The sequence below is a fragment of the Cupressus sempervirens genome, chromosome 10, assembly GCF_028749045.1.
Source record: "Cupressus sempervirens isolate cs-2001-9-10 chromosome 10, ASM2874904v1, whole genome shotgun sequence".
In the NCBI taxonomy this organism is placed as follows: domain Eukaryota; kingdom Viridiplantae; phylum Streptophyta; class Pinopsida; order Cupressales; family Cupressaceae; genus Cupressus; species Cupressus sempervirens.
In genome coordinates this window covers 848231009-848256235 of record NC_143127.1, presented here as the reverse complement: position 1 = coordinate 848256235, position 25227 = coordinate 848231009, and the positions used below count along the sequence as shown (strand labels likewise).

General features: G+C 36.3%; 2 protein-coding genes across 4 annotated transcripts in view; one reads left to right on the top strand and one right to left on the bottom strand.

The window, feature by feature from the left end:
• Positions 1-6277, top strand: part of LOC149536666 (uncharacterized) — a 128371-nt gene extending 122094 nt beyond the window's left edge. Inside the window, exon 5 of the mRNA XM_089807068.1 lies at positions 5918-6277. Coding sequence (XP_089663194.1) covers positions 5918-6051 — 134 coding nt within the window. The 3' untranslated portion in view covers positions 6052-6277. The remainder of the gene's footprint in view (positions 1-5917) is intronic.
• LOC149536665 (calcium and calcium/calmodulin-dependent serine/threonine-protein kinase-like) overlaps positions 1-9805 on the bottom strand; it is a 232273-nt gene extending 222468 nt beyond the window's left edge. Inside the window, exons 1-4 of one of the 3 annotated variants that reach the window (XM_089807066.1) lie at positions 9535-9805; positions 7385-8149; positions 6708-6762; positions 5049-5159 (exon numbers count right to left, since the gene is read on the bottom strand). In XM_089807066.1, coding sequence (XP_089663192.1) covers positions 5049-5159; positions 6708-6762; positions 7385-8097 — 879 coding nt within the window. In that variant the 5' untranslated portion in view covers positions 8098-8149; positions 9535-9805. Of the gene's footprint in view, positions 1-5048; positions 5160-6707; positions 6763-7384; positions 8150-9302; positions 9472-9534 lie in introns of those variants that run through there. The other 2 variants (XM_089807064.1, XM_089807065.1) reach the window with 2 other exon arrangements.
• Positions 9806-25227: the final 15422 nt, after the last annotated feature.

Sequence of the window (25227 nt, the reverse complement as noted above, 5' to 3'; positions counted from 1 at the left end):
CTGGAGACCATGAAGATGCCAAGTGCCCGAAATTGAAATCAGGAGTGAATTTGATCAGCATTGAATTGAGCACGGACGAAGAGGAAGTCCTGGCAATTATACGTAAATAGGCAAAGTTGTACCCAGATCCGACGAAAGAAACGAAGAGACTGGAAGAAGCACGGGCAGAAATTGAGAAAGGGATGCAGATGGAGAAATCACAAATAGAGAAGGGGGACACTACGGGTACCTCAATGAGGAACTACGTAGAACAGAACATCATAACGTGGATATTACAAACTGAAGTACCAGTAAAATTAAATGATCTAATCCTCACAATGCCCCAACTACAAATGACACTCACAAACATGGCTCTAGTTGCTAAACTACCAGAAGAACCAAGGAAGGAGAAGGAAAACAGAACAAGTGCAGCAGACCCAATGCTGCTAGTCCTCACATTCGGAAGGCATTCGACGGTCGTAGAAATGGGTATATTGGAAACGATCCTCTCAGACACAATTGTGGATGGAGGTTCAAGGGTAAATGTCCTACCAGAAGATACTTGGAAGAAATTGGGACAGACGATGTTGTGGCCATCCACGTTCCAATTGCTAACTGTAGACCAACATGGCATTAAGCTTCTAGGGATCCTGATGGCACAACAGTGACTATTGGAACACATTCGTTCCTGCTCAACTTTGTAGTCATACCGCTAAAAGGAAGGGGATATGATGTCATTCGGGGACGAGGATGGCTCGTGCAAGCAAAGATCAAACACGACAAGAAAAAGAATACACTATCAATGGAGAGTAGAGGATGGAGATTCATTATTGATTTACACACACAAATGGTGGGAGAAGAAGTTGAATCGTCTGATTCAGAAGAAGAGGATGAAGGGAAGAATTAGATAGAACTGGATGAGGAAGGAGTCCTACAGTTGGAAGGTGGATAGAAGGACAATGATCTAGATTGGGTGAACAGACTATTTCACTAGCAAATAGAGGATTATGAACTCTTCCAAAGCTGCAACATACTAACGACAGAGGAAGAACGCAACGGAGACGGATTTCCAAAAGAATTTAGGGAAATAAAAGAACGGAACACACAACTAGATGAAACACCTACACATATATTCAATAAAGAAAAGCCAATAAAATATGAAGAGGCCACAATACAAACCATGAATTTGGGAGATGTTATTGAACCAAAGAACATACTAGTGGGAAATAACTAGAATCCAGTATTAAAAACAGCTGCATTTAAAATAGTACGGCCTTTTAGGAGAGCAAAGCAAGTACACCCTATGGACAAGCGTCAAAAGAAATTCTAGCCATACGGGCACTCGTGGAGGAGAGTAGAAGGGAGTACGTTCACCATAAAACAAGGTCGTACGGCCTATCAGGAGTGTAAGCAAGAAAGGAAGGCAACAAAGAAAAACAAAATGTTGTATGACCTAGGAAGGATGTCGTACGGCTAGGCAAAAGACAGCAAGAAATCACAGGTGATCCACCGTACATTCAGATAGGAGAAGATATTGTACATGACACACCCTATGGCTCAACAGGGAAATAAGTATCACCAAACGAGTAATAACTAGCTAGTGAGTTGGATCGTATGGACTCAAGAACACAAGTTAATGCACTATACGGCCTTAAGGAAATCACAAAGACCGTACGAAAATTTGCATGTTCAGGAAAGATTATACCAAAATCCAAAAAGAGCTTTGACCCACATGGAGAAGAGAAGAATACACCATATAGCTAGAAATTTGCAAGAAGAGAACTGGAGGTGCACCATACGGCTGAAGAGAGTAACACAATATGGAAGCCCATACGGCCTGGGAAGAGCACAGTACGACCAACTATAAAAGACAAATATTGTCATATGGCTTGGTATGGTGAGCATACCAAGCGTGAGCATACCGTACGGCCCGTACAGACAAGCAAGAAGAAGAAAAAGTCAGTCTGAAGGAGAGGTTATAAGTACTGTATGGTCTGGAAGGATACCGTACGAAAATACGACTATTAGGAGAGGAGTGAATCCCATACAGACTCAGAAGATACACACCGTACAGCCCATATAAAATTCATAAGGGGAAACTACAAACACAAAGGATATTGATAGAAACTATACGACCTTGGAGGAAAAGGCATATTTCGAACCATACGGCCAATAGGGAAAGAGAGACAACAATCATATGGTTCAGCAAGCAAAGAAAGAGCAAGTCACCGTATGAATGTGTGAGGAAGGGGCTTGATCGTACAACTGTACGGTAGAAAAGAGGTCAGCTACCATCAAAAGAGATCTTGAAAAGCAAAAACCGTACGGCATTCACTAGGAGGAAATAAATATGCTAACCGTACAGAGTCACTAGGAGGAACATGCTAACTGTAAGGTGCTCACAGAAGCAAAGGTGCAGACCGTATAGCACCAGAAACTGATACAAGGAGACGGAAGTCTGTACGGCCTGGATAGAGTGTGACATGGCCAATCATAAGAGGTAAATATGCCGTACGGACTGGGTCAAAATACTAGAAGATTGAGTAGCTAAGTATCGTACACTATTGGCCATATGGCCGACACATAAGTATATCGTATGGAGTGGAAGGAAGGATTGCAGTACAGACTTGAAGGACTACCATACGACACAGAAGAAGGGTGATAAGAGGTTCTATTAAAAAAAAACGACGATAAATCGAAACAGTTCATAATGAATAACGTATGATATCGAAGGGAAGGAAAAGACATAAACAGGCAGTAAAACATAAGCAATTGCCAGAAAGAGTATGGGAGTGGAAGAAAATCACAAAAATGGTGTGTTCAATGGACTTTTGTGTGGGTTTGAGAGTGCTAATTAGCGCGCACTGCCCCTCAACCCCACTGGGGGCGATGCCCCCTAGACCCCCAGTCAATGCAATTATCAGTTGTAGGAAGTGTGACTAGATGAGACCTGGAGCTGTTGCCAGAGGTGGAGAGAGCACTAGAGCAAGCCTTCTAAGAAGGGTGCTACACTTTGAGGCACACGGAGTAGGTGATGGACGTGAGGCTATCTTGGTGGATGCATAGAGAGCTTGGGAGGAGCTGATCGTCCAATTGGAGGCATTAGAGCGACACTTGGCTCAACATACCTAGGCGTTGGAAGCAGAGAAGGCGACACAAGTAGCTATCAAGGTCAAATTGACTAAGGTGACAGTATTGTGTTAGCAGATGTTACAGATGCAACGTGTTGTGGAGACCAGTTTGGTGCAAGCACGAGAGGAATGTGAATGTAATGTGACGGAAAAAAATCTATCTTGTTATAGTTAGTCAGTTAAGGTATTCCATTTTGTTAATTTGTCTCGAATATTTTGTAATTGTCGTCCGGAGACGACTTTACTTTTTGGGGGCGATGATGTTGTCGGTAAATTCTATATTATAGCCGATGGGTAGAATAGTATCCGAATGGGCACATGACGGTTGAGTCACCCCTTTGGGAAAGTATATGTACACTGTCCGGAAGGGACTTTGCAAACATCAGGAGAATCATTGTAATCAATAATATCAATCATATCGAATATTGTAGTATCTTTTGTATACATGAGTATAATAAAATGAATACTTTTGCGTTACATGTTCTTGTCTATTGTTTGAATGCATTAATAAACCGTTTACCCTGTATTGTAAACAAACTATATCAGCACGGAAGAGCAAGTTGCCAAGAAGCCCCTTTCTCGAGTGAAGTTTGAGTACTTCAAAGACATGCTTGGTATTGTGGAGGAGATGGCTCTAGCTAAGGAGTCTCAGCATCATTGATAGACTTAGGTGTATCTCCCATCCTTTGTGGGCAATGCAAGATGGGATCACCCTCTGCGGGCAATGCAAGGTGACAGTAGTGAGATCTTGGATCTCTTCCACCCTTTGTGGGCAACATGCGGTGGATTCATTCTCTTCAAGTATACATGATGGATATCATGGAAGGAGTCCATGATGATTATTCTTGATCTTACCCTTTGTAGGCAATACGAAATGGATATCATGGAAGGAGTCCATGATGATTATTCTTGATCTTACCCTTCGCAGGCAATACGAAATGGATATCATGGAAGGAGTCCATGATGATTGTTCTTATCCTTCGTGGGTAATGCAAAATGGATAAAATGGAAGGAGTCCATTAACTTTCTAGAATCATCCCTAGCTAAGAGGGAGTGTTAATTTGTAATAGCTAGATTGGATTCTAGCAATTTTTAAATGGAAGATCAATTTAGATTATGGGCTGGGCCCAGATTTATGTATTGCCTTTCATACTTAAATGTTACCTATTCAAAAATCATATTGGGCTGTGCCCAAGATCGAAGTCCTCTTTATGTGAATTTGGATTTATCAATACAAATATGTAAGCCAACCTGAATTAGATTAATTTCAAGGCATGGGCCGACTTGACTCCTCAAGATTACTCATTGGTATATATTGGAGACCATCTTCTTAATAACACACTCATGCTCTATTCGATCTGATCATCATCTGGAAAAGTGCAACCTGGAGACTGCTGTTCTACACACACATATGCACTCTGATCTTGAGGACCACAACTTGAAGGTTGCTATCAAATACACATAGGTGATCTATGTGAAGCAATATTACTTTGAACTTGGCTAAGAGGTCCTATGCTACTGTTTCTCTTTGCTGGACAGATAATTATTAATTTTGTTTAAACTTTGCAATGCGTGGCTGGATCTCTACAAATTAATCGGAGATTATATGACTAGAGTTTTCAACTAAACAATATAAAGATGCAACATAGCATCAGGTTTAATCCCTTCAACTGATAATTACTAGGGTGAATGATATAATTACAGGAGTCTATAATAACTATGGGCTGAAAGTTTGTTGTAGAAACCAATTTCTTCTCACTTAAATTAGTTATCTATAAGATAGTATCGTATGTCATAATTGCCAATTCCATGAAAATAAGCTTTAGGTAAATGCATTTAAGAACAAGTAACAATATATTTGAAAGCAAAATTCACTGTAAACAAGTAAAGTTGTCCAACTCCTAAATGAAAAGTATAAATATCTAAACAAATGCACACCTCCTTTGCAGTTGGTCGTAGTCTAGGGTCAACAGCCAAGAGACTGGAGATCAAGTGCTTTGCTGATGAAGAGACTGTTTTCCATGTATGTTCATCAAAATTGAAATCTCCCTGTATGTTCATTATCTTGTTAGGGCCCAACAAAACAAAGGTTTCCGATTCCAATCCCTGCTTGTTTTCTAATTCAGTTGTGGTACAATTGTAAAAAGAAACTTTGGAAGGAAGCCATAAGAAATTTATATGTAAATGGAATTTTTCTATCCATTTAAACAAGGAAAATGTTGTAGTACCAGCAACAAACACATATCAACGTCACGTAACTTAAATAACTACATTTTCATCCTTTTTAAAAGTAAACGGCTACAGTGTAAAGTATGAGTACAGTTTCAAAAATATCAAAGGTCAGAGCATGTCCATCTTAAACTCTGAAATAGCCTAAAAGAAAATGAGAAAAAGGAAAGAAAGAAAGAACTGATTTGAGGGATCCCTTGTCCACAATTGAATCTCTCAGATGATTTCTAGTAAAATTGTCATTTTGCTTCTCGGGAATTCAGAAGTCATGTTGGATGGAGAAGAACACATCTTTTTAGTAACCCAGCTCATTAAACAGCAAGCAACATAATGCCCCTTCCTATTGTTTGCATGAGTGCAAGGCTCGAATTCTTTGGAGTACAGAATCAGCTACAGCTTTGAATACATAAGCACCTCAAGTTGCTGTTTTTGTTTTTATTTTAAAAAACTATTTCCCTATTTAGATTGGGCTTCAGTATTTGCTAAGATATTTGTTAGCTGTCATGAGCCTCGCCATAAGAAGTATAAATGTATTGACTGTATAAGATCAAGATACTTGATAATTTGTTCCTCTTCAGTGATTGTAGATACAAATGACTCCGGAGTCAGTGGGTCCTTCAAACTGGCAGCAATGAAAATGACATGCAAGCAAATATCAATCTGGGTTTTTTTCATTGTTAACAAGGCAACTGATCACCTGGTGTTTGTATAAAAAAGTTTTGCGACCTTGCTCAAGAATTGGTTCTTTAAGAAAGATTCATGCTAACAAAGATTTTGCCCTTATAGGGGATTCTCTGTTCTGAACCAAATAAATGTCAATGTAATCTAAGTGCTGAATAATCCAGAGGCTGGTATGCTGGAAAATACAAAATTGGAGGAGAAACTTTGTTCACCTTTTAATTGTGGGAAAATATAATCTTGGCTTGTCTTCTACTTTATATGGTAAACAATAGTTGCCAGAACTACATTTATTGTCGAGAATTATGCAACAAAAAATCAAGCTTATGATTCGTACTAGTAAGTAAAACATTACCCTCTTCTAGCTCTTTCCTATTACCAGTAAGATGCATAATCAATTATTTGTTATCTGTTTGAAAAGTGGAATTGTTAGATAGTCAATTATGGCTGGCTGACACTACTTGTTCTTTACAACAAGCATGCTCTGACTATTCAATGTAAGATATCATTCATAAATATAGTAGTTGTTTCACCAGAAAAACCATGGTCAAGCATTGTGCATGCTAATTACTCTATGCAAGAATTTTTTTAAGTAAAATTTATTCTTACACATGCCAATATTTCAATAAGATTACTAATATCTATTTTAGTAACAATAAATATAGAATGAGAATTTCCATGGCAACTTACTGCAACAATCAAGGCTTGCTTTTCTCTATTTGAGGTTGCATGGAAAGGTGGATACCTGACATTTGAAAGTAAAGTTAAAAATAATTAAGTTAGAAAAAACATTGTTTCATAATAATGCACTGCAGTTAAGTGGGCAAGAATAGAATTGCTCACAAAATTAGCAAACACAGATTTTTTTTATTGTTCTCCTACAATGCTCAAATATATTTTTAAGTTCACTCATGAGTGTTCTCATTGAGGCCAATGCTTTGCAATTATGATGGTTAAAATATCCATTAGTTAAGCCATTGAAAAATGCTTTGTGGAACAATGCCCTGGAGTCCATAAGTTGAGACAAATGATAACGTTGTGTGCTTTTTGGCATAGGAATTACAAAAACTTGCAATAAAAACTGGTAGATAAAAATATCTCTCTTTCAATCAGAAATGCATTGCCATTAAGTACACAAGAAGAGAATTGCTCATAAAATCAGCAAACACGGTCTTTTTAATTGTTTTTGGTAAAGTTTGAACTTTTCTCACTAGGATTTTAAATGTGGCAAGAACTTTGCATTTCAGCTTAATAAGCATATCCAGTAGTTTGATAATCCAATATGTTGAATGATAAATCAAACTAGGGAGCAATATAACCATTTATAGCCTAAAAAATCATTATTGAGGGTTGCAGCAGGCACTCACCCACAGAGTAGTATGTAAAGAATCACCCCTAAAGACCACATATCACTAGCAGCGGAAACACTTTGTCGGGATAGTGCTTCTGGCGATACATAATCAATGGACCCAAATAATCCAACAATTGGATCTGTAAAACTTTCTATAGAACTTAGTCCAAAGTCCATAATTTTCAAAGGGGAGCCCTCATCTGAGGTCAGGAACAGACAATTCTCAGGCTTCAAATCTCGATGAACTATTTTGGCATCATGAAGACCACTCAATCCATTTGCTATCTGGCGAATTACAGTGGCAGCTCCAGCTTCAGAATATCGTTCCTGTGCTACAATCCGATCAAATAATTCACCACCTGAACAAAGCTCAAGAACAAGGTGAACTCCAAACTGATCCTCATACACATCATGCAGCTGTATTATATTGGGGTGAGGAGAAATATCCTCTACTATGCGTCTCATAACTAGGATCTCATTCGTCAGTAATGCATCAGATATGGAGACCTGTTGCCATGTGGGAATTCCCGCACCCGTTCCAACTTTCTTTTGAGGATTTCTTGGGAATCCAGGCACAACTGATCCTACTTTTTTCAGTGTTTTTATAGCCACTTTTGCATTTCTATCTGTTTTGTTTGTTCCTTTTCTTACTACTGAGAATCCTCCACTTCCCAGTACCTCTTCCACCTCATAATCATCTACCAATTTTCTTCCTTCTTGACTCAACATTTAGAATTATCAATCCCTCAGGAAGAAAAGAGAATTAATCTTCTACTTTCACCTTTAAAAAAGGCAGCATCAAAGAAATATTAGTTAACACAAAACATTATTCAATAAATGCAGAAATTATTTACAAGCAATAAAAATTGCAAAGAGTGCAAAAAACTTGTAAGATCTACAAAAGTCAGCTATCAGAAAAGAGGAATTCCGAAGTATAACTAGCTCTATTCAAAGTTTGTAAAAAATACCAATTCTAGTGCACAATTTCTGAAAATCAGTCAGACTCAATATAACAATGGGAACAAAAATAGAGGACGCGCTACAGATTTGAGGAAATTGAACAAGTAGAGAAGTTGAAATTCTCTATCAAGGATAAATTTATAGATTCCAGTCCAGAATGAAATCACAAGCTAAGATTATTCCAAAAAAAACACATGAATCAGACAATATATCAAACCAATTCAAATCAGACAGAAGTGGTAACTAATTAGGAAACAAAGACGATAATCCACTCTGAATATTGAAGAAAGCTGATAAAGCTATAGGAGAAATTGGCAAATTCATAAAGTGCACCAAAAAGCATTTGTCAAATATGTAATTGCACAAAGGAAGAAAAGTATCTAATTAATGTTTGCAAGCCACAAAATTAGGTCAATGTAACTCAAGAATGCACCTGTCGTTAGAGACAAAAAGTACCCTAGCTTACTCTTTAGCTCTAGACCGTTTGCAAAGCTAGAGGGGTAACCCAGACCCTATAGACCCTGACACTGGCTAAATTGCCTGCAAAGTAGAGATAGCCGGCTGGTAGGAGAAACATTTAAAGAAGATTCCGGCAGGAAAATAGCACATAAATTGGAGATCACAATTGCCTCTAGTCTGTAGCAATACTGGAAGCAGAAAGCTTCAGAACCAATCTCCTGATATTTATGATCCATCCAAATCAAAGTTCGCACAAAAACTAACCACCCAAGACACGTTTGAAGAATACACTTCTTTAGAAACGAAATTCCAGGGGAAAAAAACAACAGAGATATTAAAATTTGATCGAACTTCAATTTCTAATGGGAAAGAAAATGCAGAAAAACGAGCAACCCACTTCAGATTTTGAGAACAACTGACCGATTTAGAAGAGAAAATGAAATTCATGGGCATATAATTAAAGAGAATCAATCAGCGCCGAAGAAATTTGAACAAATTCCAGGAAAAGATGTTACCTATAGCAGAGCTTGGAACAAGCCGCCCAAGAAAGAAATAATACGGGCAGAATTTGAATTTGATCAAATTTCAATTGCTATCAGTAATGAAAATGCAGAAAAGTGAACAGCCCACTTCAGAAACTGAGAACAGATCGACCACGAAGAGGGAAAAAAATTGCAAAAGGAAAAAATTAAAGAGGATCAATCTGCACTGGTTGAATTGACAGAAATAAATAGGAAAAGGATGCACCTTAGCAGATTGTTTGGAACAAGCCGCCACGGAGAGTAACGATATAACTGCAGGTGACCCCGTTAAGCACATGTGGTGCAACGCTTAATCCAAGGCGGAACTTGTTGCTTTCTTCTCAATTTTTTAATGGAATGCTGGAGAGAAATAGCCGTTGGATGCATTGGAAGGTCAAATGAGTTTTTTCGTCCTCTTTCTTACGTTTCATGACAGAAGCTGGTCAGTGTTTTTCTCCTGTTTATCTTATAGTTTCTTGTTGCTATTCTCTTGTTCTATATTCAAATATGGAAAAAGAAATGGCCTAGTAAACAATTTCCTTGTTTATTTATTTTCATAAACAGTGTTTCATTTAAATGATAGTTGGGTCTACTTTTCAAACTACCCCCTCAGTCACTCTCACGAGACGATTTAGCGGGAGGATCTCTAGATGCCTTTATTAGGCTAGATGCCACATGAATATTTGTCGACGACAAAGCTATCAGACGGTCGTAATTGCTTCAAATTTTCATTTAGTTCGTAATCCGTTAATTTGTAATGTAATACTGTTTTTAAGATAAAGCAAAAGATATTATCCATTGGAAAAAGGTTAACTAACTTATATAGTCATTGTCTAGGTTTAGTTATTTTCTTCAACTCTTTTATAGTTTAAATATTGTATATTTTTTTTTAATATAAAAGGAAAAATTATAATATATGTTTAGATTTGCTTTGTACAACTAAAAGATAATAATATGAGATAGATGTTTTATTTTTAGTTAAATTTATCCGATATATCAATTTATGTTAAAATTTTAAATAGTAGTTATGAAAAATGGAATATAGTATATGAGTAACAAAAATTATGAAATACAAATATAAAAAGACAAAACAAATATAAGGTATAATTAATTTACAAATAGAGATCATGTAATCTGACTTAAGGATATGGAGGCAAGGGAATGAAGAGAAGAGCATTGTAGAGATTAGGGGATTAAGAGGGGTGGAGAAATGAAGATTAATGACAGTTTTGAGACGATCAATTATCGCACTTGTGTATCTAAAAGCTTGAGGTCTAGGCCTATAACCTCACTAATGATATGATGTCTGACGACGAGGAGGTTGTAGTAGGAACTTATAAAACTATTCATCCTAAGAATTTTCTTTGTTACAATATCAGAGTTGAGTAACTTGTAATGTCCCCAATTTTAATAAAACATTTTAATTAATTAATGGTCCCAAAATTTAAATAATATCATAGATGGACCTTTAACTGTTTAATAAAGCCCCTAGGTCCAATTTTTATTAATAATCCCCAAGTGTTTGTCATGTCATTGTTCTTTTGCAAACCCTTGGGAGTTTTCTCCAAAGGGGTATTTATGTCCAACATGTAGGAATTTGTTAGTAGGTGATTTGGTTTTGTTTATTCATATTGCGAATTCTATTGGAGCTCTTCTTATCTTGTCATTTTGGAAGTGGAAGATCTTCCCTACTTGGCTATCATAGTTTTGGTGGGATTCAACCCTCACCCTATTTTGTTCGATGTATTATTTTGCTTGGATCTAGCAAATCAGAGCACCATCTTTTGCCAATATAATTACTCTTTGGCAATAACTGTATGTACCTCTCTCTCTCTCTCTCTCTCTCTCTCTCTCTCTCTCTCTCTCTCTCTCTCTCTCTCTCTCTCACACACACACACACATTTGAAAAATTGTTTGTATGTTATATATATCATTTAAGGTACACTATTGGTTGGCATTTCCAAAAATACATCACACACTCTGTCACCAGTATGGTTAACATCTATATCGATTGTACACTTATGTTCAGTTTTGTACATCCTACCAACCTATCATCTATCATCCTTCATCATGTCATTTGCACGCCATCCTACCATCCTCCATGTGTATTTCATCCTCCATCTTGACATTTGTGCACCACCCTATGATCTTATGATCTATACACCATCCTCCATCCTACCACTCATACTCCAACCTACCATCTATACGTCATCCTTCCATCATGTCATCTTGGCATCATGTTGTTCCACCATCCTCCATTCTTCCATATGTACCCATCCTTCCATTTGTATGTCATCCTACCATCCATATGCCATCTTTCATCCTCACATATGTCATCCATACCCAACATTTCATCATCCATCTTGCCCCGCTACATGCCATCCTCTATCTTGATGTCATCTTTCCATATGTATGACATTCTCCCTCCTCCTCCATATACCATAGGACAACCCCCCACCATATGCAAGGAAACTACATTGTACACCCAAGAAGACCATACACCTTCCCTATCCATCCCACTTCCTTCGTCGTACATCTATCCACTCCTATAGAAGGTAAGGATTATTTGTCTCCTTTTCGTCATATGGTCACTTCATTGCCTCTGTACACCTTGGTTTTGGCTTTTGGTAAGACACTTGAACCAAGCAATTTTTGGATAGAAACTAGGCAACTTTTTGTCAGGAACTAGAAGCAACTTCCTAATAGGAACCAAGCAACTTCTTGATGGGAACTAGAAGCAACTTCTTGACGAGAACTAGCCAACTTCCTAATAGGAACTAGAAGCAACTTTCTAATCAGAACTAGGTGTAATCACCCAAAAGTTGTCATCTAGACTATGAGCTCCCTTTCTGGCAGTTTTGCTCAATTTATCCATTGCTTATTCTTGATCAAATTCTCAAAAATCTATTTATTCAATTAAAACTTATGGTTTGACCTTATCCTAAGTTCCTATTTATTTGAAAGAGTGTATCCCCTTTTAATTAAAAAAAATTTCCAAGTCCCACCTATCCTAAGTATGTATACATAAATCGTTATTCATATTTTAAAAATAAAAGGAAAACACTTTTTATCTCACATGAGGGGCACACTTTTCTATTTGAGAGTAATTTTTATTCTCCCCCACACATCTTTTGCCTCTTAAAATCCCACTGTTGATCTTGATTAGGTGAGATTCTTTACACATGGATCACTCAAGATGTATTCTCCACCCTCGATTAGACCTCTCTTGTCTCTTAATCTCAACATCTATTTATCTTTAAAGGAGGCTCTCTCCTCATTCTCTAGCTTATGCTTTTTACTAATGTAATGTTGTAGGATTTTTAGGTGACTTGGAGCTTTGAAGACTTGGATCATTCTTGAACTTTTTCATTTTAGCTTATCTCTTATTCTACTTGCATTATGGCATTCTTAGCTTAGCTTTCATTATGTTCTAGATTAGCTCACATAGCTTAAGTAGGAAGGCTTGTAACTCTTCATATTTGATTGGCTTAGCTTGGATCTTGCATTTCATGTTAGTATGCATTGTAATTCTTAGATGCTAATACTCTTGTTCTCATCTTTGAATCTCTCATTCTATGGTGTACCTTATAAGTGTTGGTGTAATTAAATATTCACTAATTACACTTACTTAAGCTTACTTAGGATAATGCATTGCATAGTAGTTTGTGATTGAGACACTTAGGAGTTTGCACCTCAATTAAACACATGGTGTAGGAGAATTCCACTCTAGGTGGTCATAGTTATTATCTCATTCCACCTTTAGTGTTCTTATCACATTATCATCATAATCATTGCACATACTTCATTGCTTTTTAATAGAGGATGATCCACCTTTCATGGACATGTGATTCCACCTTGTGTGGGTGATAACTTATCTTCTCCTTATCATTGTCTCTTATCACCTCTCCTATATAAGGAGGCCTATTATGTACATTTCAAATCAATCCATTAGATGTCAATCAAGTCCATTATCAATAACAACATTATTGCATCTTCATGCAATTGTCTTGCCAATCTCTTGTGGAAGTTTTCTTGATCTTTCATTTGATCCTAGGGGTGTTGTAGAGTCACCTAAAACTCTAACATGGTATTAGGGCTCCCATGGTGTGAAGACTTCTTCTCAAGAATTGCAATCTTGGCTTGACTCTTGTTGGTGTAGCATTTAGCAATTTGGACATCACAATTTGGAGGAGATTTTGGGAGTCGTATTTTGTGACCTTCTATTACAAGAAAAAATTGGAGCTTGCTAGTGCAAATCAGAGGTTGGCATCATATAGAGGAGGTTCAAAAACCCCTAAATAAAATTTTGTTTCATCCAAGTCAGACAACTAAGGCCAAATCTAGAGTAATTTGATTTTTGAAGGTGCGGCAGCGACAATTCAAAAAAAAAAAATTTCAGAGGCGATTTTCAAACAGCGATATCTTCCTCATACGGACTCCTTTTTCTAAGAACTTTTTTTTGTTTTGGGGTATAATTTCACGATCTACACAGTGGTGCAGGTGATTTTGGATCTTTGCCTCTGAATTTTTCTGAAAATCGCAAATCCCATTTTTTGCAACTTTGAAGCCTTTGTTTGGGCACATCCAATAACATTTTTAGATGCAACTTTTTTTTAAAGTGCATGATTTTTCCTCTAATTTCTAGATATATAATTAGATTTCAATGTTTGGAATGGGCATATCACTTTCAAAAATAGGTCTTTTTTGGCTATATTTGCACTTGGTGAATACTTGGATTGCAATTTTCTTAATTGAATCAGTAATTTGAAGGAGGTATCAGTTGATTTCAGTCATTCTTTGATTTATTATGGATCTTTCAAAAGTTCCATTTCTCACTCCATATAACTATCATGAATGAAATCAAGCAGTTTCTAATAGTTGATGAGTATTGGATTGCTTAGAATGATTCTTGGACAGGATCTAAAACTAGCTACAGGTGTTGCAGAAAGAAGGAAATGGTTTAATAGAAGGGATAAAGCACTTGGCTCTCTTAGATCAACCATCTCTAATGATTTGCTATATTATATTGCATCTTGCACACATCCTCATGATGCCTGGACAACATTGGAAGGAATCTTTGGTAAACCTAATAAAATAAGAAAATTCAAATTGGAGAATGAGCTTATAGGTCTAAGTCCATGTGATTTTGACAATATTCAATATTTTTTCTCTAAGTTCAATTCCATTAGATTGGAGCTTTCTAATTGTGGAATTACTAAAGATGATGAGCAATTGATATTATTTATTCTTTCCAAGCTAGGTCCTGAATATTCAATCTTTGTTTCCACATTCTATGCTACTATGGATGCTCTTGGTGGTGCATACAAAATGCCTTCTCTTGATGAATTTGTAGCTTAGCTCACAAGGGAACAAGCAAATTTAGCACACATGCTTCAATTGAAGCCTTTAAAACATCAAGCATTGGTTGCAAATGACTCCTCTCCAAAGGCTCCCAAAGGAAAGGGAAATGAACAACACAAGGATCCTAAGCAACATGAAAAAGGTGATGGCTTTCCTTCACAACATAATATTGAATCCAAGTCCTCTTCAAGAGAGGAAACATCTAGAAGAAAGAGAGATAAATTTTCTTATTGCAAAAAGTTAGGACATGATGAGCATAAATGTTTCCATAAGAAGATTGATGAGCTCACTCAGATTCTTCAAAAGAAGAATATCTAGTTTCCCTCATCAGTGTCTTCTCCTTCTTCTCAATATCAGGTAGTTGCTACATCTACATCATCACCCGAGGCAAAGGACAAGCACTCATTGCTTCCACACATCCTAAGCAAGGTAAATGGCTTCTTGATTCAGGTGCATCACATCATATGACATCTTCTATGGATATGTTTTCTTCTATTGAGCCCTATACTTCTCCATGTATTTGATGGGTAATAATACATACATGAAGGTTTGTGGAAAAGGTTATATTCATATGGGTACATTTGATGACATTCTTTGTGTACCATCCTTGACCACTAATATCCTTTACATTTACCCAATTACTCATGGGGCACAAGGTAAAATTGTTGAGTTCACTCTTGATTATGTCTATATTAGGGACATGGAGACTAGAGATGTCATAGCTATGGGAGTTATTGATCATACATCATGCTTGTATTCTTTCACACATTTTGTTGATAATGATGATGATATTCATGATGTATCTAACCCTTTATCAAAGGTGAATAATTCATGTGAGGAGAATATTGGACACTTGAATCATTTTTTTCTTGAGACAAGTGTTGAACTTCCTATTTCTCCAACTCCTGCTTCTTCAGACATGAATTCTACTATTCAGTAGAATAATCTTTATGCTTCAAATCTTGTAGTGTGGGATGAATTCCTAGATGCTCTTTCAGATGAGTCTCATAATACATATTTGGTTAATACATCTGAGTGGGTTTATCTTTGAGATACTTATTCACCTTCTTTGGAGATTGGATTTCCCAACTCTTCATGTTCTCTTATTTTTTCACATCTCATAGGTCAGCTTGATGGTGTGACATAATCTTTGAGCTTGGAGACACCTATTCAGTCTTCAAAGATGCATACATGGAGAACTTCTTCCTCCTTCCTTGCTTTTTACATGGAGTGGCTTCTTAATCTTTTGATGTATTCATCTCTTCCTAAGGAGAGACATTTTTCTTGTAGGAATTGGATTATATTTTTCTTACAGGTACTCTTCATATACATTGGAGCTTCTTCATTATGGGGGGGATATCATGTCTCCTGATTTCCTTCCTATGGGGGGATCATTCTTTGTATATATATGATGTATGTAATTTTTGGGGGGTCTTGAGTACTCCATCCATCAATGGATCTTGTTTTTATCTCTCTTTTTGGAGGAGAGTTTTTCCCATGAGGTTTTCTCTCTTTCTTCACTTTATGAGAGATTACATTTCATGTATTGCATTGCATATTGTCCATGGGTACCTAAAATGGCCTAGTAGTCAGGACCCATCTTGCATTGTGATTTTAAGTGCATTCCCCTAAATTGCACTTAAGGGGAGGTGTTGGTGTAATTAAATATTCACTAGTTACACTTACTTAAGCTTACTTAGGATAATGCATTGCATAGTAGTTTGTGATTGAGACACTTAGGAGTTTGCACCTCAATTAAACACATGGTGTAGGAGAATTCCACTCTATGTGGTCATAGTTATTATCTCATTCCACCTTTAGTGTACTTATCACATTATAATCCTCATCATTGCACATACTTCATTGCATAATGGAGGATGATCCACCTTTTGTGGACACATGATTCCACCTTGTGTGGGTGATAGCTTATCTTCTCCTTATCATTGTCTCTTATTGCCTCTCCTATATAAGGAGGCCTATTATGTACATTTCAAATCAATCCATTGGATGTTAATCAAGTCCATTATCAATAATAGCATTCTTTCATCTTCGTGCAATTGTCTTGCCAATCTCTTGTGAAAGTTTTCTTAATCTTTCATTTGATCCTAGGGGTGTTCTAGAGTCACCTAAAACTCTAACAAAAAGGGTTGCATAGGTAGGTTCATTTGAGAACCACCATACTTCTATTTACACCTTTGCACATCATAGATAGAGATTTGTAAGTTGCCTCTCGAGATGCTCTCTTTCATGATTATTCTCGAGAATAAGGGTTTATAGAAGTGTGTCCACATTTTTTATATACATTTTTGGTGCCCACTACAGATCTGGACAACCTTGTCTAGCTTCATTTCTTACATTTTCATCATTATTTTAGCTTGTTGTTTTAGGATTTTTTATTTTGCAAACAAAAATATTGTGTGAACACTTTACCAGTATCATGTGATACTTTCTATAACAATGATATGATACATTATTCACACTCCTATTTTGCAAACTATCATACATCCTAATATATATTATCACACCATACATAACTATCATCTATGTATATAGGGAAGTATCGTATGATACTATTACAAACAAAACTATCATCCAGTCTGATGCATTTTCTTATTTGAGCTTCTAGCTTGCATTTGTCGCTTTCAATCTTTTGCATTTCAAGGTCCTAGTTTTCTAACCATTCTTAACAAGTGGTTTTGTAGGGTATTTTTTCAAAATTTGCTTAACCTTTTCTGTCCTCATTTTTTTGTAAGTACTATTGCTTGCTCATTTTTCTAAGGAAACATTGCTAAATCAAATGAACTACTATCATTTGTTATAGGGTTGCCTGAGCTAAAAATAAACAAAAAGAAGAAAAATTTTTCATGTGTCTTTTATTTCATTTCATGTGTAGGATATACAAGTTGTTTTCTTTTCTTAGGCACATAAAACTCAAGAGTAAGGGTTCATTGTTGGTAGGAGAGTATGCTCTTCACCTTTTGGGTGAATAAAAAATCTTGATCCTTCATTGAATAAAGAAAGTGGGTTGGATATTCCACTCTTTTGTGGTTTTAAATTATCTACTTGGCATGTTTGGGGGAAACATTATGGAGTAGGAGAGTACGCTCTTCACCTTTTAGATGAATAAAAAATTTTGACCTTGTTGGTGTGGATCCATTTTGTTAATCTCTTAGTGAGAGTCATACCTTTAAAGGGTTTGATATTGGTGGAAAGATACGAATAGGAATGACCCAAAGTGGGAACAAGCAAAACCCAACTAGCCCAACCCACTATAATCACAAACCCCTTGACAAAGGCCAAAGCCTTGGGGGGCATAACACTTGACTTTACTTAGTAATACTACTTGTGGGATTGGGACCATGAGGAAAATTAGCAGGTGGGTATGCTTAAGGTACTCTTGTGGCTGTGAGGTACACTATTATGTCATGTATTAGGTGCAAGAGGGATGTTACCAATGAGACCCTTACTAGACACTCTAGGATTTAGAGGCCACCCTTTTTAGCCGCTCAATATCTTGGTGCAAGGATTGATCCTAGTAGACTACCTAGATCGCTCCAAAATTTACACTCACCACATGTGTCCCTTTAGTTGTGTTAATAGCACTTCCATGACAAAGCCAATAACTATTGTGGGAAACCACTTTGTGTGAGGTGAGGGGGCATTGAATTTTGGGCTAAGGTATTGGGTAATGAACTGTGACCTTTAGGTAGATATTGTTTGGCATGTTTTCAATTTGTGCTTGACCCATGGAAATATATTGAACATGAACATGACAATAGTTTTCATAAGGCTTTTATTTTAAAATCTCCAAAGTGTTTGAATTTAAAAGGTTTCTTTGTCACTTGTTCAATTGCTTGAAGATGTGTGTTTGTGCCATAAATTGCTCTAAAAATACCACATTGTTGTTATAAACTACAAAACACACTGTTACAATAGTCAACTTGCTCAAAACAATCAGAAAACTAGTTCAAACATAGGTCACTTAGGCACAAAGTCACAAAAAGTTGTCTATGTTAAACTTGTATCATATTGTATGTTTGAGAAGTATCATATGATACTTCTAGACTATGAAAGGTGTCACATTGTTATACAAAATATATCACACAATTACTCTACATTTTGTTGCATTGCTTATTGCAAACTATCGTATCACTATAAATTGACATACTAATGTTTTGTAAACTATCATACAAAATTTATTGTTGAACAAATATTGCACTAATTTTTTAGGTCTATCACCTATACTACTTGTTTGCTCAAATTAATTCAAATCATGTTCTTCTCTAAGTTAGGCTTGTTCACACTTGATCCTATTATGTCCCTAAACTGAAACTTATATGTTTGGCTATGTTCTAGGTTGAAAATATTAGCTTGGTTTCTTGGATGAAAAATTGATTTCATAGATCATTCACTTTTCAAATCTGATCATTCTACCTCTTTGGCTATTTTCTATTGGGTTTCTTGTCTAACTCTCAACTCGAATCACTAGTGTCATAAGTTGATTGGACACTTTTGACAAGCTATTATCATTGCTACATTTCTTGACAAGTGAACATCTTGACTTACAAGTTTTGAATTCCAAATGCTTTGTATCATCTTATTAAGCTAAAAACTTGTTATTACCTGACAGTTCCAACTAGAATACAATTTGGTCAAGGAGTTTTTCCTTCATTTTGCTTTGAACAATTAGCTTCTCCAACTAGGCATCTAGATAAGAAATGCCTTGAGAATGAGCCTATTTTTGACAATGTTAAGGAAGAAAGTCTGCCACTTGGTGCGGTCCACTTAGCCACTTTGATAGTTATTTTGATATCCCACTTGATACTCCTAGAGCTTAAATTAGTGTATCTTCCACCATGAATCAAGAGGAGAGACTTTGTTGCCTAGATGAGTTCTTTCATATTAGGAGAGAGGATGTTGAAGAAGGGAAAAAGGATTATCAAGATGAACAATCTAGGCTAGAAAAAGAGAGGCTTGAATAAGAAAAACACATGGCTTCTAGAGTGGTTACAAATACCTATGATGAAAATGATTCTCATAACAACACCACTTATACTTTTGAGAATCAAAATGCTAATGTTACCTATCACAACCCCTTTGTGACCATGCTAACTTATGTAACAATGGTAACAATACCCCTTCAAGAACCCCAAGATCACATGTTGAGGGATATGTGTCACCACCTAGATTCTCCCATCAAGGGGAACCTCCACATAATGAGAGTGAAGTGGATAATGAAGTTACTAGTGAAGACCTCATTAGGTTTCAACAAGATGAAAGTCTTCAAATATGCATGCTTAAGGCATTAGAACAAAATGAGGATCAATATATGCATACATTACAAGTAGAGGTTAGAGAATATGCCATGACTTTGACATCCAAAGAATTATCCAAAAAAGAGAGTCGATCGAAAGTGAGCTCATAAAGAAAGAATTCCAAGAGTTGTGAAGCCAACTTGCACAGAAGAAAATGGAGAAAGAAAATCCTAACACCTCATTTGTTGAGATCACATGTGCTCTTCCTTTTGATAAAATTATGTACATGATGTCATCTTCAAGGGATGTAGGGGTTCCTAAATATGACAAATATGATGATAATGGTGACCCACACGATCATGTTAGACATTTTTATGTGCTTAGCATGTATTTTATGCATGAAGATGCATATCTCATGAGGCTCTTTCCTAGAATCTTGAATGGACAAGCCATGGAGTGGTTCACTAAACTTTCTAATCCTCTTAAGACATTTGGTGAGCTTGTACAAAGGTTTATTCAACATTACTCATATAATAGACAAAACCTCATTACCTGACAGTTACAACTAGGCTACAATTTGGTCAAGAAGTTTTTCCTTCATTTTGGTTTGAAGAATTAGCTTCTCCAACTAGGCATTCACATAAGAAACACCTTGAGAATGAACCTATTTTTGTTAAGGTTAAGGAAGACAAGTCTGCTACTTGGTGCGATCCACTTAGCCACTTTGGAAGCTATTTTGATACCCCACTTGATACTCCTAGAGCTTAAATTAGTGCATCTTTCACTATGAATCAAGAGGAGAGACTCTATTTCCTAGATGAGTTCTTTCATTTTAGGAGAGAGGACATCAAAAGAGGAAAAAAGGATTATCAAGATGAACAAGCTAGGCTAGAACAAGGGAGGCTTGAATAAGCAAAACACATGGTTTCTAGAGTGGCTACAAATGCCTATGATGAAAATGATGCTCATAACAACACCACTCGAGGTTTTGGGAACAATCACACATATACTTTTGAGAATCAAAATGCTGACACTACCTATAGCAACCCCTTTTCAACCATGTTAATTTTTGTAACAATGGTAACAATACCCCTCCAAGAACCCTAAGATCACATGTTGAGGGATATGTGTCACCACCTAGTTGATCCCATTGAGGGGAACCTTCACATAATGAGAGTGAAGTGGATAATGAAGTTACTAGTGAAGACCTCATTAGGTTTCAACAAGATGAAAATACTCAAATACTCATGCTTAAGGCATTAGAACAAAATGGGGATCATTATTTTTTATACATGACAAGCAGAGGTTGGAGAATACCCCATGACTTTGACATCCAAAGAATTATCCAAAAAAGAGAGTTGATCGAAAGTGAGCTCATAAAGAAAGAAGTCAAAGAGTTATGAAGCCAACTTGCACGCAAGAAAATGGAGAAAGAAAATCCTAACACCTCATTTGTTGAGACCATATGTGCTCTTCCTTTTGATAAATTTATTTACATGATGTCATTTTCAAGGGATATAGAGGTTCCTCAATATGACAAATATGATGGTAATGGTGACCCACATGTTCATGTTAGATATTTTTATGTGCTTGGCATGTATTTTATGCATGAAGATGCATATCTCATGAGGCTCTTTCCTAGAATCTTGAATGGACAAGCCATGGAGTGGTTCACTAAATTCTCCCCTCCTCTTAAGACATTTGACGAGCTTGTACAAAGGTTTATTCAACATTACTCATATAGCATACAAAACCCCATTACCATGCTAGACTTATGCAATATCAAGCAAAAACAAGGGGAACCTTTTGTTACATACTTGCAAAGGTGGAGAAGATTACACTGTAGGTACCCCCAACAAATCCTTGAGAATGAGAAGATCGATATCTTCATTAGCACTCTCATACCCGAGCTATACTATGACCTTAGGAAATAAGTATTCACTAAATGTAATGAAATGACTGAGAGTGCTTATCATATTGAAGATTTTGTTGTTAAGAAGGGGGATATAGTCCTCAATAAAGAAAAAAATGGCAATGGGAATAGTAAGGACAAAGGAAAACCTTGGATTAAGAATAAGTATATTGTTAATGATGGTGTTGTTGATGTTCCTAAGACCAAGGAACCCACTTTCATTTTAGTTAATTCCATCCTCACTACCAAACAACAAGAGGCTGCAAGAACAAATGACTTCAACAATTACCAAACCTATAACAAACCTAAGTTCACAAAATCCTCTAAGAATAACTTCACTCCATTGGCTGATCCATACAATGTGATCATAAAGACATTTCTTGCTAACAAGCTCGTTATGTTGCCTGACAATTCAAGACCCTATGATCCCATTGTCAAGCCTTCTTGGTGGAGAGATGATTATTTTTGCAACTACCATAGGATTAAGGGTCATAACACAGATAATTTTCTTAAGCTCAAAGATGTCATGCAAGATCTCATTAATGAAGGGAATTTTTCCACTGCTGGGTTGATTAAGAATTCTAATCATAAATCCTTCAAGTATCCTATCCAAAAATATGAGCAAGGAGAAACTTCAAAATCAAACAAGAAGAATCATGAGGCCAAAATCAATTGTACATATAGCAACACTAAAAATGCCATAAACATGCTTGATCCTATTGAGAAGAGTGGACGGGGCCTAAATTTGATGAGGAACCTAACTATGATACTAATGATGAAAGACCTAAAGTGATTTTGAGAATCCTTAATTCTTACAAATTATTTGGTGATAATAAACTTATGGTTTCACTAAGGGTTGTAGATTCCTCTTCCTCCTATGGTGAAAGACTAAATGTTGTTACTAGGGGTCAATCCAAAGTTATTCTTAAGGTTGCAAATAATCCCAAACAAGTTAATGCTAAACAAATGGGGTCTTCCTAAAGTGCTACATCCGCCTATGATATTGTAAACCAAATCTAATGCATTCCCACATAGATTTCTATTTTTGAGTTGCTAGAGTTATCTCCTTTACACAAGGAGATCCTATAAAGGCTTTATGTGCAGCTAGTATTCTCACTGATATTGATGCAGATAAGTTCCAAGCTATGGTTAACCACATTTCTACTCAGTATTACCTAACATTCTTGGAAGAAGATGATAAAGTTCTTAGTCATCCTCAAAACCTTGTATTGCACATTGAAGTTCAAATCCATCACACCTGATTCAGATGAATGTTGATAGACAATGGTACAGGGTTAAATGTCATTTCTTTCAATGTTGTTCAACAATTGGGTCTCTCAAAATTTTCTATCGACCCTAGATGCAAGATTACATTAAAATCTTATGATGAAGTTGTACGCTCCTCCAAGGGTCTTATTGTGCTTCATGTTCAATTGGTCCTATGGAAAAGGATGTGGTATTCTAGGTTCTTGATATTTCACTTGTATATAATCTTTTGTTAAGGAGACAATGGATACATGACTTCCTTCAACATTTCATCAATGCATTAAGTTCCCCTTTAATGGTACTGAATTCTTGATCCTTGGGGATAATTTCAAATTTTTTTTTAGACCTGGGCATAAGTTTTTTCATTTTCCTCAATATCTCCATTGTTGACTTTTTCAACAATTTGTACCAACTAAGAGATAGGGGCATGCTCATCAATGATCTCAATTTCAAAAGCATCAAAAAATATGTCCTTGATATCATGCAACACCTATCTCTATTGTTGTTATCACTTCATCTCTTCTTGTATTTTCTTTCTTGCTAATATGTCTTGCAAGATGACAGTTTATTCAAAAGTGAGATTGCTCAAATCCCATTTTGGTGTTTCAATAATTTTGTCTAGAGTAATAGTATTACTTGGACAACTATCATGTTTCTTCTTTCCTTTTCTTCTCTTTAAAGTGTTGTTACTCGACAGTGCTAGAGTAATAGTAGGTGATGGGGTGTCACCACTTGGTCTTGTTCATACTTTAGTGCTTGGAACAAAAATGGTAGCACTCAACACTACATTCTCTTTTTTTGTTTCTTTTTCTTCTTTTTGTCCTATCTCCTCATTTCTCTCATTCTAAGGTCCTTAGACATGTGGTCCTATCTAACTTGTAGTAGATTGGTCTACATTTGAGTCTTTATCTTTCTCCTTTTCTGGTTCCTTGGCCTCTATTACTAGAGTCTTTGATTGTGAAGATTGTTTTTGTTTTTGCTTCATCTATTTTATTTGTTCATTTAAATCAACAACTTGGACTTGTATTTCTCCTTCGTTGGGATAGTTCCTTATTTGTTGCAATACAAGAGTGTTAGGTGTAGTATCATGAATGGGTGATGCATTTCCCTGTGGGCTTGGCATACCTGAACTTTCTTCATCACTTTGATCATCCTGAATGGTTAATGTATCTACTTCTTTATCCTATTCATGTCCTCTTGTAGTTAATCCAAAAACACTCTTCCATTTCAATTCATTATGCTATACAAAAACCTCAATTTTATTTTAGTAGAATCATAAATATTCTAAATTTAAGAACAAATTAGTTCTTATACTTCTCCAAAAATGTTATCTTCTTCTTATTTGTCAATTTAGGCATAATCTTGGCCAATGTGCCTTATCTAATTTGCTTCTCAACTTATGTTGCATGTTGTCACTTTCTATCAAGTCTACTATACAAATAATTTGGAATCTTCCTTTCCAATTCTATAGGTGCAAGCTTATTATCAACCATCATTTATATCATGACCTACTCTACCTTGGCTTTATCAACATTATTCATTTGATCATACTTTACATATCTAAATCCTGATAGACCTACAATGTTTATGATGTTGGCACATACCTCATTAATAGTTCTAGGCTTGGTAGGTACAATGACTCGGTGATGTCCATGTTCATTAGACTCGGTCCTCTCTACATCTTCCTCTTCAATATCTTTCTACTTTACTAGCCTTCTTCTCTTTGTCTAGCCCATAGTGGCTGGCACTTTCCTCTTCTTTGCACTTGCAATCTTTACCATTCCTTTCTTGATTGGTGACTCAACACTTCCTACTGACACTACCCTGGTCCTCGATCTCCGTGGTGCAAGAGGAGAGAGGGTCTTGGCTGCTACCTTATTTATAACCTTCCTCACCTTACTTTTTTGGCCTTCTTTATTGGTGGGGTGAATAGTGCTAGGCCTTTTCCCCATTTCTTTGAACTTTCTTCCTCTTCCTCTTCACAACTCATATTTCCTTGGTCTTCTCCAAGTATTTTAGTAATCATCAAAGGTTCTTTTCCTTTGGACCATGTGCCTAGCTTCTCTTCAAGGTCTTCAATCATCTTCTTTCTTTTCTTATTAGTAGAAGAAATCCTTATATCAAT